General features: G+C 38.6%; 3 protein-coding genes across 4 annotated transcripts in view; 1 reads left to right on the top strand and 2 right to left on the bottom strand.

Moving 5' to 3' along the window:
* LOC101304481 overlaps window positions 1–339 on the bottom strand; it is a 2,822-nt gene extending 2,483 nt beyond the window's left edge. Inside the window, exon 1 of one of the 2 annotated variants that reach the window (XR_184715.1) lies at window positions 89–339. The gene's annotated coding sequence lies outside the window, so the exon portion shown is untranslated. The remainder of the gene's footprint in view (window positions 1–88) is intronic. The other variant, XR_184717.1, reaches the window with a different exon arrangement.
* A 420-nt stretch (window positions 340–759) lies between these two features.
* LOC101304190 (UPF0047 protein YjbQ-like) lies at window positions 760–3,813 on the top strand. Its single transcript, XM_004300021.1, has 7 exons — window positions 760–1,134; window positions 1,232–1,292; window positions 1,371–1,465; window positions 1,555–1,588; window positions 1,793–1,847; window positions 1,943–1,985; window positions 3,390–3,813. The coding sequence occupies exons 1-7, from the start codon at window positions 943–945 to the stop codon at window positions 3,459–3,461; spliced, it is 552 nt and encodes a 183-aa protein (XP_004300069.1). The 5' UTR covers window positions 760–942; the 3' UTR covers window positions 3,462–3,813.
* A 3,648-nt stretch (window positions 3,814–7,461) lies between these two features.
* On the bottom strand, window positions 7,462–10,877 carry LOC101303906 (uncharacterized protein At1g76660-like). Its single transcript, XM_004300020.1, has 3 exons — window positions 10,619–10,877; window positions 8,676–9,768; window positions 7,462–7,929 (listed from the first exon to the last, which is right to left on the bottom strand). Exons 1-3 carry the CDS (start codon window positions 10,655–10,657, stop codon window positions 7,709–7,711), a joined length of 1,353 nt encoding a protein of 450 aa, XP_004300068.1. The 5' UTR covers window positions 10,658–10,877; the 3' UTR covers window positions 7,462–7,708.
* Between the last annotated feature and the right edge of the window lie 4,615 nt (window positions 10,878–15,492).

The following is a 15,492-nucleotide window of genomic DNA, read 5'->3' as shown; positions in this document are numbered from 1 at the left end:
CCAGAAATACGAAAATTAACATACTCACTACCTCAAAAAGAAAAATTGAACCGATTTATACAGAAGAAAAAGGAATAAGTGGACCTACCACCGAGCTTAATCGATTCTTTGGCATCGAACCCAGAATTGACGGAATGGCGAGGAAGGATCCAGAAGATCCCGGAGAGGAAAACCGAGAAGCCGAGAATTAAACGAAGACGCATCGGAAGCTGAACTCCTAGGCGATTCTGTTCAAGAATCTGGAACATTCGGGACAAATGAACCCAGAAGCATCGAGGGTTTGGTGACTCTGATCCTGGAGGTGCTGCTGGTGCAGGCTTTTCTCACCTTTCCCCATTTGCAGGGAATCTGGGAGTCTCACACAGACTTGGGTCTCGCCGTCTCGTCTCTTTCTCTGTCGAAGAAGAAGAAGAAGAAAGGGAAGAAGAAGGAAGAAGGAAGGTGAAGAAGATGTGAGAGAGAAAAAGTCGTTTTTGACTCGATTAGGGTGTAGTTTGTGTAAAATGTCTTTTTTGCCCTTTTTTTTAGTAGATCCGATGCTGGTCACGTCAGCAAACAAACGGCACCGTAACGGAAATTGGCTTCAGGCCTTTTCTTGGTAGCAAAAACAAAGTGGTACACCGTAACGGAAATTGGCTTCAGGCCTTTCCTTGGTAGCAAAAACAAAACTTAGGTACCACGTTGATAGTTTTTAAAGTCTAAGTACCACTTTGACCGTGACACAGAAATTGAGGTACCGATGCTGTCAAAACTTCTTTTCAGGAACCATGCCACAAAACTAAGAACTTATTTAGTGGACCAGAAATGGAGGGAGTAATGTGCGGCAGAGGTGAGATGACGTGGGAATGCTTCTTAGTTTCATAAACCCAAAACTCCCCACAACAATTCCTCAATTTCGTACATTTGGGCTTTCCTTGTTTCTTAAACTCCTTTGGTCCGCAAATGCAAACCTCACTCTCTTTCCTCTCTGCGGCGAGGCCCCTCTCACTCTCTTCTCCGCTTCGCATCAACTCTTCCTTGGTCACCGCTCCGACCACCGACCCCAATTCAATGGCAGCTTCCGGTCCCAAGTGGGCCCAGAAGACCATAACTCTTCCTCCCCAGACAAGAGGTTGCCACCTCATCACCCCTCAGGTATTACTCATCATCATCTCTGTTCTGTCTACTCCAAAACCCAAAACCCAATTCAGTCAATCTAATCATAGTTTCATCTATACTTGTTTCGTTTCAGATAATGAATGGAATCAGGCAGGACTTGTCTGGATTCAACTGTGGTCTTGCCCATCTCTTCTGTAAGGCCCAAGGCTACACTCTTATCATTTTCAAGCTGTCTTTTTTTTTAACTTACCTTTGATAATATTGTATTTCAGTGCAACACACAAGTGCTTCTCTTACTATCAATGAGAACTATGACTGTGATGTTCGTACTGATACCGAGACATTCCTCAATAGGATAGTTCCTGAGGTTAGTTTGTTAATATCTCATGGAGCCTTAGCAGCATACTTGATTCAAAGGAGATGGGCGACTGACTTCTCCTATTTTTTTTTTTTCAGGGGAACTCTGCACCATGGAGACATACACTTGAAGGTTAGTATTGGATTATCAAATAAGACCCTGCTTTCGATTTCTTGGTTTGTGAACTACTTTGGTTTATCTCAGTTTAATCCAAATTGCTACCTATGAAAACATATAACTTGGTTCATTATGTGTTTTTGAGTGGCATTATGTATAGCATATAATTGGTATTTCTGATATTGGGACTGTTAATTCTGAACTTTGTAAGCTTTGCAGGTCCAGATGACATGCCAGCACACATTAAATCATCAATGTTTGGTTGCCAACTGTCGTAAGGATATCTTATTAGCTTGGTTGGAACTGGTTAATTGCTATTGGAAAGTTTATTCCTTTGTTGACATATACATGTTCCTTGTTCTTATATAGGATTCCAATCACAAATGGAAAGCTGAACATGGGAACCTGGCAGGTATGTGAAACCAGTTATTTAAACTTGAGTGGTCTTCTACTTGTTAAGTGTGCTGCGTTTCTCAAACTTCTTATCCTTCGTCATACTTAGAAAGATGTTCCATGGCTGCTCTGCTTATTAAATTTCGTGAGTGATTGGCTAATTATATACGGCAATAGAACAAAAGAGTAAATGTCGGTCATAAAATGCATCATGGTTAGGAAAGGTAAACCACCGAGAACTAAACAGTGGTAAAAAAAAATATATTGGCAGTTGCAAAACAAGTTATTATGAGAAGGGATGGTGCTATGCCACCTACACAAGTTTATCTTCCTTACAATGACAGATTCACTGATTTCTTGCTGCCATGAAGTATTCTGTGTAATAGAATGTTGAATATAGAAAGGTGTATCATGGCTAAGAAATCAGACTATTCAAAAGTTGTCCAAGACTCCAAGTTCTCATTCTTTTCCTACTAAAAAATAGCTTGAAGTTTAACTGTGCCATTTCAAGGTAAAAACTGAATATTTTGGAGATCTAGTTAGTGGCATGATGTTGTGATGGAAGAGTCTAGGATCAGGTTTGGTTAACCAGACTGCTGTAGCTTTCAAGTTCCAACTGACGTTGGATCTTCAAATATTTTGCTCCCACTGGTACCTGCTGCATACCTCTCCAACTTCCTCAAATGACGGCACAGCCTTGGTCAAGACCATCTATAGCCATAACTTATTTAAAGGGCTAGTTTTGTAAGGAGTATGTCAGATGGTGACTTGCTGAATGGTCCAGCAGTGTCCCAATTAAGGGAATTCTTGAGGGTGGCATACGTGGTGAAGAAAATGTGGGTGCCAGAGTAGTGATTTGGGGGGAGGGGGGGATCACTGTCCAAAACGTTCATTTTGATTTATAGGCCTTGAATTATATGTACATGATAATACAGGCCAATGGACTAGAATGTCTTCTGCATATGAAAATGTGTAGATAAAAGCATTTGAAGACAGTTTGTCAATGATGTTAAAGCATGGTGAAACATTTTCCAAAATCTAGTTGTAAGCAGCTTGACTGTTTGAAGAGAGTGGTATGCAATTTCTTGTAATTGGGGATTTAAATAAGATATAAACAGGGCTTTTTCTTGACATTTCACATATTCTTTTAACTTAAAAGAGACGAACCAGACATTCACAAACTAGAATCGTGGCACAATGGAAGTTTACATCTCTGTTGGCTAACAATATGATTATAGTTATTAAATATGGTTTTCTTTTTCTTACAGTCAACTTGTCTATCCTTTTGCATATGTTTTCTGATGGAAAATCGGTTTTTATTTCATCATTGGTGAACTATCTATATAAAACAGAAGTCTAGAATTTGACTGGCTTTATAGCTTATGGCATATCTTTTACTATCTCCTTCTATCATTTACTTCAGGGAATATGGTTGTGTGAGCATCGTGATGAACCCACTGCTCGGAAAGTTGTGGTCACCCTTAATGGAATATGAGATGCTGCAATTTGGAATTTCATGGTTTCCATCATCCAGTTTGCAGTTAAAGTTGTACTTTGATCATCACTTTGAGCATCTATGCTGTTAATCGGATGTCAACATGCTATTGTCTGCAACCTCTATAACTGAATATCTGGTATTACTAATACCTTACTAATACCTAGTTACATGTAAAATCTTTTTGTGTGATGCAGACTTGAGAAATGTAAGTTCTACCGCCTCTACGTGTAAAAATGATATAAAATCTCAGTCAGTTTATTATGAGTTCATACTACAGAAGGAAAATTGAAAATATCTAAAATGAAAATATCCGTAGTCAAAAGTTTATAAATGAATTTGAAAGCGACAGGGAAAAATCTTATATACAGAAAAACAATGGGAGCATCATTATTCACGCCATCATGATTCTGAACTCATCGAAGTTCAGAACTCCATCTCCGTTGAGGTCGAACATGCGAATCATGCTCTTGCAATCCTCGGTGGAGCGGGACTCGCCCAACCTGCCCAGCATCCTCTTTAAGCTTGCTGGTGTTATGCAGCCTGAGCCCTCCATTTCATACATCCCAAAGGCATCTCTCAGCTCCTTGCTCTTGTTCTCCTCGTCTCCATTTGAGGCCTCCATCAACTTCTGGAACTCCTCAAACCCCAGCATCCCATCCCCGTCCATATCCGAAGCCTCCACCGCCGCTTGCGCTTCCTCCTCGGACAGCTCCCCTCCGACAGTCCTCACACATGTCTGAAGCTCAGCCGGGGATATCTTACCGTCACCGTTCTCATCAAAGTAATAAAACACCTTCTCCAGCTCGCTGCTGCATGAGCTGCTCGTTGGACTCGACAGAGTGCGCCTCTCTGCCTTTCTTGAAGACAGCTTACGGCATAATTTAGCCAAAGTCGACTTGGGAGAATGCTGCTGCTGCGCCTTGTCCATGGAAGCTGCTGGAGTCAAAGAAACTGCGTCGAGTGTCATATATACTGGACCTTGGTTACTAAGAAAACCCAGATAGCAGGAAGGAAAAGGAACTTGTTGTACTGGAACTCGTGAAATGTGTACTGGACTTTCTTGGATTGTGTCTGCTATATATAGAAGAATGGAAGACAAGAATGTTGGGGAAGGAAGATGTTGGCGTGTAACAGACGTGGAAGGTAATAGGGTTTATATAAGTAATGGATATGGTTGGGAATGACAGAAGGGATAACAAGATTACAGGGAAAGATCGAGGAGAACACGGTTTTGATGATGAGCAGCCAAAATTCAATTTGTTGTATAATGGATGAGAAATGGTGCCGCCCTAGAGCCAGTTGTTTTGGGAGTACGTGAGAGAGAGGGTGAGGCTTTGAGCGCGTGAGGGAAGGTTCGTGGGAGACTGGGAGTTGCGTTTGACAATTGGAGACGTGGGAGTAGTGTCGTACGCGAAGTACCCAACCGGCTCTAGAAATAATAGACAACGTCGGTCACCGTCTTAACACGGTCAGAGACCAAAGAGAGCAAGAGGAAAAAACAGAAACAGCAACAAAGATTTTTATACACGTGACAGTACGAGTATCAGTTTTTGTCTCGAGTGAAGTTTCGCTCTGAAATTAAAATATGAAGTTTCTTACTTAACTCATTTTTTTGTCATATTTTCATATCTCTATCGTTCAAATTATTGATATTAATGTATATGATTATTTTTACAAAATTTCATTAAGATTGATGATCGTTTGGGTACTAAATTAGATCAAATCAATGAACGGACCATAAATTTGTCTAACCATAACTGTTTGTATAAATAACGATTACGAAAACCCAAACGATCATCAAATTAGATGAAACTTTACAGAAGTGATCTATGCATTAGGTTCTACAAACTGAACGGTGGAGATGTGTAAATATGACAAAAAAATGAGTCAAATAAGGAACTTCATATTTTAATTTCAGAACGAAACTTCGCTCTAGATAGGAACTAGTACGAGTATAACGTGTAACCATATATATATATATATATATATAAATCGCAACTGTAACGGTAACCCTTTATCGGTAGTTGCGAAATATAAGGACGGAGCTAGAAATTTGAAACACCCTGGGCTAGATATATACCATATAAATTTTTTATTTCTCAACAAAATTGGCAAAATTTTTTCTTTATCAAAAAGTTTTTTTAATGATAAAAATATGAGAAAATAATTTTGGAATTTTTTTTTTGGCAAACTGTACCAATATGGCAATCCTTTTTTTGTTCAAGATACAAATAGTCGACTATGGCAAATTAAGGCACAAGTAAATCATGGGATTGTCTGGGCTATAACTGAAATTTTCGTATCAAACACAATGTTTGGATGTACTAGTTTGATTGGATGAAAATAGTTCTATGGACTATAGCCTAGAGAGAGTATAGCTATGCTCCGTCCCTGGCGAAATCTATCGGTGAAATTAACTAGTAGCCAAAGCTACAATGTTTAGGGAGGCTCTTATACAACTCTACTATAGAAAGCGACTTCAAATTAATATTCTCTAAACAATTTGGCAACGGAACCGTGGTGCATTTCTTCTCTAGTACATGATATCTGATGGTTAGCTTCTTAATTTCAAGCCTGTTATTTTCGTCATATTAGCTAACTTTGTTGATGATAAAATAGCCTCATTAGGTTTTACATCTGTAACGCTTTGGGAAGGGGCGTCCTTAGAGGCTTTGTGTTGTAATTACAGTTGTTTTTTTTATGTGAAATCCACACATCCCAAATTGAAATCTACACGCCCTTTTTCCTTTTTTGGGTAACACATTCACACAAAAAAAGGTTTAAGTCACTAAAAGAGACAAAATTTAAGTTACCAAAAAATGAAAAAAGGTGTGTAGATTTCAATTTGGGTGTGTGGATTTCACAACCTTTTTTTTTAATGAATAGAAAAACAAACCATATAAATATAGAACATTATGTTTACCGGCTCGTTTGGTGTGGCACAGCGTTCACTAGCTTCGGCATTGGAGACACCAAATTCTCGGTAGAGTAGCTCTGCAATGGTGGTGTCAGAGAAACCCAGATAAACTTCTTTAATGTAAGAATGGTAAGATGGTTCCGGGTTTGGAATAAGCTAGAATGTTCCTAATTCTTTTGGTCATTTTCTATTCTGTTTTTGTTTTCTTGTCGAACTCATGATAGTTTCTTTAGGTCGCTTTCGAGTTGTCTATCAAGGCTATATCCTCTCGTTAAACCTTGTATGTATTTGTCATTTTTTTTGTTTTCAAGGCTTGACCATCATCATTAAATAAAAAATTATGTTTAATTATTCTGGCATATTGACTGCGGGGAATAAAAAGAAACGGCTCTCTCTTGCAAAGCCAACGATTTCGGTCGCAAAAACTGACTCGTCTAGAGGCGTCCAATTCGGTACTGGCCTTCAGCCTAATTCATCTCGAACCTGATGCCGGATGGGCATAAAAAAAATAGAAACAGCAACAAAAATTTTTATATACACGACTGTACAAGTACACCATGTAACCATATATATATATATATATATATATATATATATATATATATAAATCCCAACTGTAACGGTAATTCTTTTATCAGCAGTTGCGAAATCTATCGGTAAAACTAACTAGTAGCGAAACTACAGCGCTTAGGGTGGCTCTTATACAGCTCTTCAGCAATTTTATTTTGTTGTGGTAGAAAGCGACTATAAATTAATATTTGACTAAACAATCTGGCAACAGAACCTTGGTGTAAAATATCTGATGGTTGGCTTCTCAATTTCAAGCCTGTTATTTTCGTCATATTAGCTTATTCTGAGTCCTTGGCACATCCAACCTGTGGACTATTATCATGTCATTTCTTGGCACTGAAAATGATTTCATTAAAGCATCTGCAACTGAAATTCTATTGTAAGTTAGTCCTTTATAAATCAGCAATGACACTGGAGCAGGTTTACAGAATTACTTAAAAGAGAAAAAAAACCCTTTAAGCTCTAATATTAGCTTACTGTGCCACATGGTATACAGAACACAGCCAGAAATACAAGCTAAACCCAGGTTCCACTAATACATTTATCTAACCGCATTTCACCAAATACATATATATATATATCAATTGATGCATTCACATACATTCATCAATCAGACACAGCAAGTCCAACAGCAGAGAGAAAGACCAGGTTAGATCATAGGTTAGATAAATTCCACCAATCACAGAAGCCCAAACGAAAGCATAAAGACAAAAGCGCATAACACGTTTGCCAGATAACTAACAATCCGGTTTGCTGCTTATTCTTTGTCATGCCATGTGAAATTCCCTTTGCCCTCTCGTAAGCTTCTTCCTCTTCTGTAGTCGATTTCTGCATCCGAGCAAGATTGCCCCATCGGATACCTTCTGCTCGATTTAGACGACCCCATCTTTGAGAATATGTCTTCTTCATTGGTCACGGTATGGATACCAGGCGTACTTGATCGAGAGACATCACAAGGCTGTCTTCGGGACTTGTTATCTGAGACATACAACAGAGTACGATTACCAACTAATAATAACAAAGGGGAAGAGAGTTTAAGTGAAAAGACTACCCATCCCACAATACTCCTCTCATGAGAGAAACATTACCATCTACAGATAACTACATTGAACATGGGAGAAGAAAAGAAAGGAAGAGAGTTCAAGTACAGGTGACAAAATACTAGAGCTTAAAGGGTGTTAATATTAGACTACCCATCCCAAAATACTGTCCCTTTTTCTTCTTCTTTTTTTTGACACCCTCCTTTCGGATTGTTCGCGGTATCCCAAAGGCTTCCTAGGCCCAAGGACTAATCCGCTGGGGGGGGGCCCAAATACTGTCCCTTACATTGACAATTGTTCTTTTTCTTTCATTTTTTTTTTTTTTTTTTGTATCAAATGAGTTCTTTTTCTTTCATTACACACACGTAACAGAGATAGGAGCTGTAGGATAAACAGAAGATATATAAAGATAGATACATAATTAGTGCAGGTTTAAATGTCAAGTCTCCTCAAATTTCATATACACAACTGTGAATGTGGCATGCCAGTGATGTCATATTTTGACTTGTTCAAAACGTGAATAAAGTTTAAAGGCAACTGTCTACTGTAGCAATCTAGTTTTAAAGTAACTGTTTCATCTAGTTGCTAAGAAAACATGCATATAGGAAAGCTTATGATTAAATCAGAATGAACAAGCATTATTGAATTAAGTAATAGCCTGAGATCAAAAAGATAAAAGTTCACCTTCATATCCATTAGTCAACACCGGCAAGTCAGAGTGTCCTGCAACAGCAGATTTAGGCTCTGTGCACTCCTCTGGGGGAGATTTATGAGAGCCGATGGTAAATGAATCATCCATGACATCAGTAATCTCAACATAATGGGTGGTTGTAATAATTTCATCAGCACTGAACCCAAAGGATGCTCTATAGGCTTCTAATTCTTCCACATCTTGCTTAGGGCTTCTATTGTGCCTGTTCTGACTTCCATTACCATTTCCACTAGTTGAGTAAGCATCTGAATCCTTGGAAACACTTAATCTTCCTCCAGTATGAGGGAATGGTGGATTATCCAGATAAAACTGTGCAAATGTTGCAGGGCAGAAGAAATTTGAGTCCTGAGATGCCACAGATGGTCCAGTTGTGTCATGCCCATACAACCTGCCAGAACCACTCCTTGGATAGCTTCCATTTTGAGGAGAAACTGAGGGATCCCACTGTGAGGGGAAATCACGTTCCGGAAAAGATGATGAACAGTCATTCGATGCCCTTGAAATTGGAGATCTGAGACTAGCAGGACTCCCAGGATACAACGAATATGTTGCTTGAAGATCATTTGCAGCGTAATTGGTCTTCTCAGTGCTTTTAATATCCGCTGAAGATGAGAGGAAACGGGCAAATGGCACATCTGGGGAAGAGGGAGTAGTTAGATGCGCCAATTCTGGTGGGGGAGTAAGAGGAGCTGTGGATGGCTCAGTTGTGAAGGTTGAGAAAACGGGAGGAGAGACCAATTGTGTTTCATTGGCATATGGCCCAGTTGCAAACATTCTGTTAGAGGGACCTCCAGGTGAGTTTGCAGCTAATGACAAGTAGCAACTCGGTGACTGAGCTGTTGAAGGCAGGGCAGAATTTGTAAATGATGCCGGTGAAGAAGGAGGTGCTAGTAGAGATGGAGCTAATCCTGTGGCTTGGTTTGCCAACCCAGCTGCTTGGGGTCCATTTGGCTGGATTGCTGATGCATTGCCATCAGGTATACGAGATGCAGGGACTATACGCTTTCCACCTTTCTGTGTACCAAAACAAGAGAATGCACCCAAACATCCTCCCCATCTCTTTCTCTGTCAATACAGGCACACAATATAAGCTTAATTGAATAATGACCATTAAATATAGAAACAATTAAAACACCCAGCATATATTAGCATGTCTTATAAACAGACACATCACAGTCCAAACCAGTCAAGGTCAGATTCAACAAATGCAAAGCAGTTCCCAACTTCCCGAGCCAGAGATAGTTACACATCATGTAACTAGAAATCAATCATCACTCATAAATTATAAAAGAGAACAGACTTCATCACTATTATATGTCAAACTAAGGACATTCCTTCGATCAAAATTACAAGTTTTATAGAAGATGCATTTCTACAAAACATTGCCCTCCAAGTTCAAGCATCTCAGTGTGGAATATCAAACTTCCCAAGGTCCATTTCGGGCCTAACTTATCAAGATAGATTGTGATCCAAGCAACAAATTTACACATCAAATGATCCAAAACCAAAACATACCCGGCATTGCCCAACACTTAACTCAGCATACAAGATAATGACAAAATGGTTAGGTAATAAAATGGGAGAAAAAGAAGTTTGATCCAGAATTGGACAGTGATTGGTGACCAACAATCATGCACAGCCTAAAATAAATTTATATAAAGGGTAGATCCAGTCCAGACCAAAACACCTGATGCGAATAAAGACATAGCTCAACCCCAGATCTGAGCAAAACCCACAACATAAAACACAACCCAAAAGCCAAACACACCAAATGTTAAACAAAAAACACCAGATCTGACACTCAAACCGTCACTAACTCATTAATACCACAACAACACACAAAAAGGTATGTTCCTTTGATCAAAAGAACAAAACAGAAACAGATAGAAAGACAGAGATAGCAAGATAGCAATACCCGTTCCGGCTGAGGAAACCTGTTCTGTTCGGAACCCATGAAAAGGCAGCCTCTGAGCTTCAAGGTGAACTAAACAAACAAAACCCACTTCACTGTTCGGACTACTCTCGCATTTCTGACTGGGGTCACTGCAGCTCAGTTGTGCTTTGCTTCAGTCTCCATGAGTCCAAGGGCACCTCAAACCCAAAACCAAATATAAAGCCGAAATCTGAAAGCGAAAACAATCGAAGGGATCCCCCAAGAAAGAAAAAGGGGAAATGAAATTTGGCTTTAATCTTGGGTTTGTTATAAAATGAGAAAAGAAAAGGATATAATTGTAGATCAAAGGACAGGGAAAGACAAAAGCGAAAAAGATTGAACCTAGTAGTGAAGTGATAGAGAAAGAAGAAACAAAGAAAAGAGAAAGAGAAAGGACTCGCTAGAGAAACAAAGCAACAAAGAATTGACACCGCTTCTCTTTTTTCTTTTTTTCTTTTTTTTTGTAATTGTTTTATAGAATTATTAAAACAAATAAAATAGAACTAAACTCTGCGTTTCAGATTCTAAAAGGAAAGACAAAGAAATAAATAGTATCAATAAGACAAGGAAATTATAAGTGTGAGGGGGAAAAGAGAAAGAATTATTTTATATTCAAGACTTGAGGAATGGGAGAATGGAGTTTGGAGTTTGGAGATTGCTGCCTGAAACCCAATCTGGGACCCTACTCACTTTTCATTTCCTACAACTCTTTCCCATTCTTTTTTTCTTTTTTGGAATTTGATGAATTACTGATTTTAAGGTATAGTAGAGATTTGAATTTATAATTTTAAAGATATGTATTGTTTTAATAAGACAAGGAGTTACAGCCTAACGATATCGAGCTTTTACATCTAAGAAATTTATTAAAGATTGTATGGCGGCATTTTGATGCACCTCAACGCTCACATCAACAATCTTCTCAAAATCTACTTTTTAAATCAATTATCATTTTTTATAGGTTTGGTACATGTTTCGTAACCGCGTGTCATCACACTAAATTAATGATGACATGGTTTCGTCTTTGGGTCGTGATGGCCGTGCGTTTTATTTGTTGTAGTACTGTCTTCAAATCTTAATTTTAGATCAAGCTGATCGCATGATCATGATATGAGGATCCGATTCAGGTGAGTCATATACTTGAGCCTTTTTTTTTTTATGAAGCCCACACCAGCGAAATTATATTCATCACATGTATGATGCGTCAAAGAGTAGGCTCAGAGTGACAACTATCATTCACATTCTAGGCAACTTTGTCCATTCCAAGTAAATCGGGCATAATAAAGTCTCTATTTAGAATCAAAGGGAGGTAAGCAATGTCATGACCAATAACAAGCACCAAACGCCACAAATGCCAAGACCCTCCCTAGGGCAAAGTTACACAGAACCCACTTGGAAGTCAAGCAATGCATACTCACCCACGCCCAAACGCATTCTCTTTCATGAGCACATGGTCCCTCATGGACACCTCTCGGATTTCCTATGCTCATGCAGTTTAGGCACATGCTAATGCACACCAAGCAAAGTTGCACATGTGATTCTCGATGACATATGTCAATGCGCCTATCATAAACGCCACGCAATCAACTAAGTAACATAAACCCAAGAAACTATGCCAACTAGGGCTTATTAGTGGGTTGTTGTGTGGATAGATAGATGATTTCACCTACGGAAGCCAAATGTCAAGTGTCCAAGGCTTCTTGGAAGTCAAGGACCAACTTGAATTTCGGTGTCCCGCTCACAGGCTGGTAATATATACCTCATCGCATCACCTTATAGGCTTAGAAGAGCATCTAATGTCACAAGACACCCGAAGTCGAAGCCTCTGCTTCCACAGTTTTCACCTTAAGATAAACTCAAGACCATGTTTCTTTCTAAACTCTCAACCAAGAATAGATCGGTAAGAAAGCGAGATTATTAGCCTCAAGAGAGTCATGACAAAAGTAAAAGTAAGTCCATCATTGCTTCGCACACCTTACATATTTCTCTAGTAGTATAATTCACTTTAGAATTGAAATTTGTTTAGTCTTTATGGTTTGAAGTCGACATATGTTCAGTCATTGTAGTTTCATTTTAATCTAAATGGTCCTTAAAGTCACGATTTTTCTTCTAAATAGTCATTCCATCAATTTTCTCAATTAAACTGCTGACGTGGCCGTAAAAAATTGCAACAACAAGGACTGATCATATGTCTACTTCAAACCACATAAACTAAACAAATTTCAATTCTAAAGTGAATTATACTACTAGAGAAATATGTAAGGTGTGTGAATAACAAAATATAGTGTGTGAATAATAACATCCTAATTTCAATTACAGAGTGGACATAATTACAACACTCAAAAATAATTTACAACCATGGCGACAAAACATTAGACTAAAACCAAGAGCATTTACTCAAAAGATGTGAGACTAACATTTTTATGGATCCAATATTAATAGGCATAATTGCCAATTTGCTACCCTAGAATTCACCTTAGTGTCAATTTGCTACCTTAGATTTTATTTCTGTTAATTTGCTACCCTAGCTTTCTAAAATTAGCCAATTTGCTACCCTATGTTTTATGTTAGCCATTTTGCTACTCTTGTGACAAATTTATGACTCTAGACTTTCAATATTAACCAATTTGCTTGCCTACATATTCAAATTTAGCTATTTGCTATATGACATTTTCAAAAGACATCAATGTTTGGGCGGAGAAATAGATCAATTTATATGACAAAAGGTAGCAAATTGGCTAATTTTATAAACCTAGGATAACAAGTTGGCAGAAATAAAAGCTAAGTTAACAAATCGGCTAATTTTGTGAAACTAGGATAGCAAATTGACAGAAATAAAAGTTAGGATAGTAAATTGACACTTAAATGAATCCTAGGATAGCAAATTGGCAATTAAGCCATATTAATAAGGTATTATTGAACAACTGGTTTAGTTAAAGTCGATGAATTGCAATAACTAGGATAGTATGAGTAGTGAACTCTTCTAGTCAATCAATTTTGAAGTTGTGCGCAACAGCTCTGCTCTTCCATATATAAAGTGGTAAATAATAGTGAAGTAAATTAAAGGATTCCAACTGCCTCATTATCCCCCATTGAATGAAACTAATCATGTCGAACACAACTAAAACAAGTTCAGTTGCTTCGCTGCTGAACATGATTGTAGTAAACTATTAGGTGAATCGTCCAAAAATCTCACGATCACATTAACACATGCTCGTACTAGCATAGCATGATTAGCATCGACGGTAGAGAAAAGAGTGGTGTTGACACTAGACAAGAACAGTCTCATAAGACCATATTTGATATATGCAAACATATCCAAAACCTAACGACTCCTAGAAATACTGAAAGAAAACGAAGCATGTCATAGTCGAGGAAGAGGGGCCATGGTCCGATCCCGAGAACCGCTAGAATCAAAACCATCGTAGCCCATAACAAGAACCATCGGAGCAAACCAAATGATCCCAACCACGCCAGCGCCACTCCGCCATCACCGAGAGCCTAACGGCTAGTAATCTCTTATGGAAATTCACTCTTGCATATGTAACGTATTAGGAGCTGCAGTATGAAACAAAAGCAAAACACACTACAATAGCATAAAATTCTCATAGTTGGCTCACCCTCCTCCTTTATCCGGGCTTGGGACCGGCTGTGTCTGGATACACACAGGCGGAGTTGCTTTTCTCATTTCATTTCCATAATCTTACCACGAGACCTCGTGCAAGACCATGCCATGCCAACATGAAATTATTCAAGAACCTCTTCAAATCTTGATTCAACCATTTATCATACTCAAAATCACCAACACCCTACTTTTATCACCTTATTGTGCAAAGCTATTGCAGAATTTTAATCTAGAACATAGGTGGTAATAAAGGTTGAACTTGAGTGGAATCCCTCTTCATTTGCTCTAGCTCTGCTTTCATAATAACATTCTTGAGAATCGCAATTGAGCTTGAGTCACAGTAAAATCAAATTGACGGAAATGCCATTCCATTCATTTTTGCGTGCAAGTTGCTTACTATGCTAGAGCCAACATTTTGAAGCCATTCACTAGTCGCCAAGTTTTCCCGGACTAAAACTTTTACTGAAAGCTAGAATTTCCCTCCTTTCGGCTCTGCGAGGGATACATGAACTTTGTATTTATGCATTTGGTTGAATTAGACAATCGGCCAATCCACTCAACAGCTTACTGCATCGTAGTAACTAAGTTTAATTTGGACTATCCCTTGCATCTGAACTTTCATTTTATCAACAAACGAGCTCTCCTAGGAGCCCGCTCTTTCATAGCAGAGTAATGGATGTGGAGCCATCCCACAATGGAACAATATGATACCAAAATCCGAACCATCTATCGATTTGGTCCGGAAGGATTATCGAACACCATAGTCGTTCGATTGTGATCGAAATACACGTGATCAAATCGGTGAAAGATTATCAATTTTGGTTGTTAATGTTGGAAATTTGCTTGTTAAAAGATGGTTCGGATAATTGGACTACATCAAGGGGTTGACCACCAAGTTATACCTTTGGTTTCTTAGAAAGACAGGGCTCTTACAAGGAGAACTGTCATTTTTTGGAAGTACACAAGGGAACTGATGGTAAAGAGATGAAGGGAGAGATACATACCAGAGGGCTCAAAAAGACTTCCGACCAAAGCAGCTAAAGTGGTTGATTATCCTAAATCATCTACGCCCCTGCAACCATGAGAAATGAAGAAAATGAAAGCAAACACATGGAAAACAAGGGTACGTACACATAACTTGTATGCATGTTCTAATGAAAACAATCAACACCACAACATATATGCATGCATCCACCATGAAACAACAACCATTTGGCCTCTAATTATTGGTAAA

The sequence above is a fragment of the Fragaria vesca genome, linkage group LG5, assembly GCF_000184155.1.
Source record: "Fragaria vesca subsp. vesca linkage group LG5, FraVesHawaii_1.0, whole genome shotgun sequence".
Classification (NCBI taxonomy): domain Eukaryota; kingdom Viridiplantae; phylum Streptophyta; class Magnoliopsida; order Rosales; family Rosaceae; genus Fragaria; species Fragaria vesca.
The sequence above is the reverse complement of the archived record's forward strand: the minus strand, read 5'-3'. Positions and strand labels throughout refer to the sequence as shown.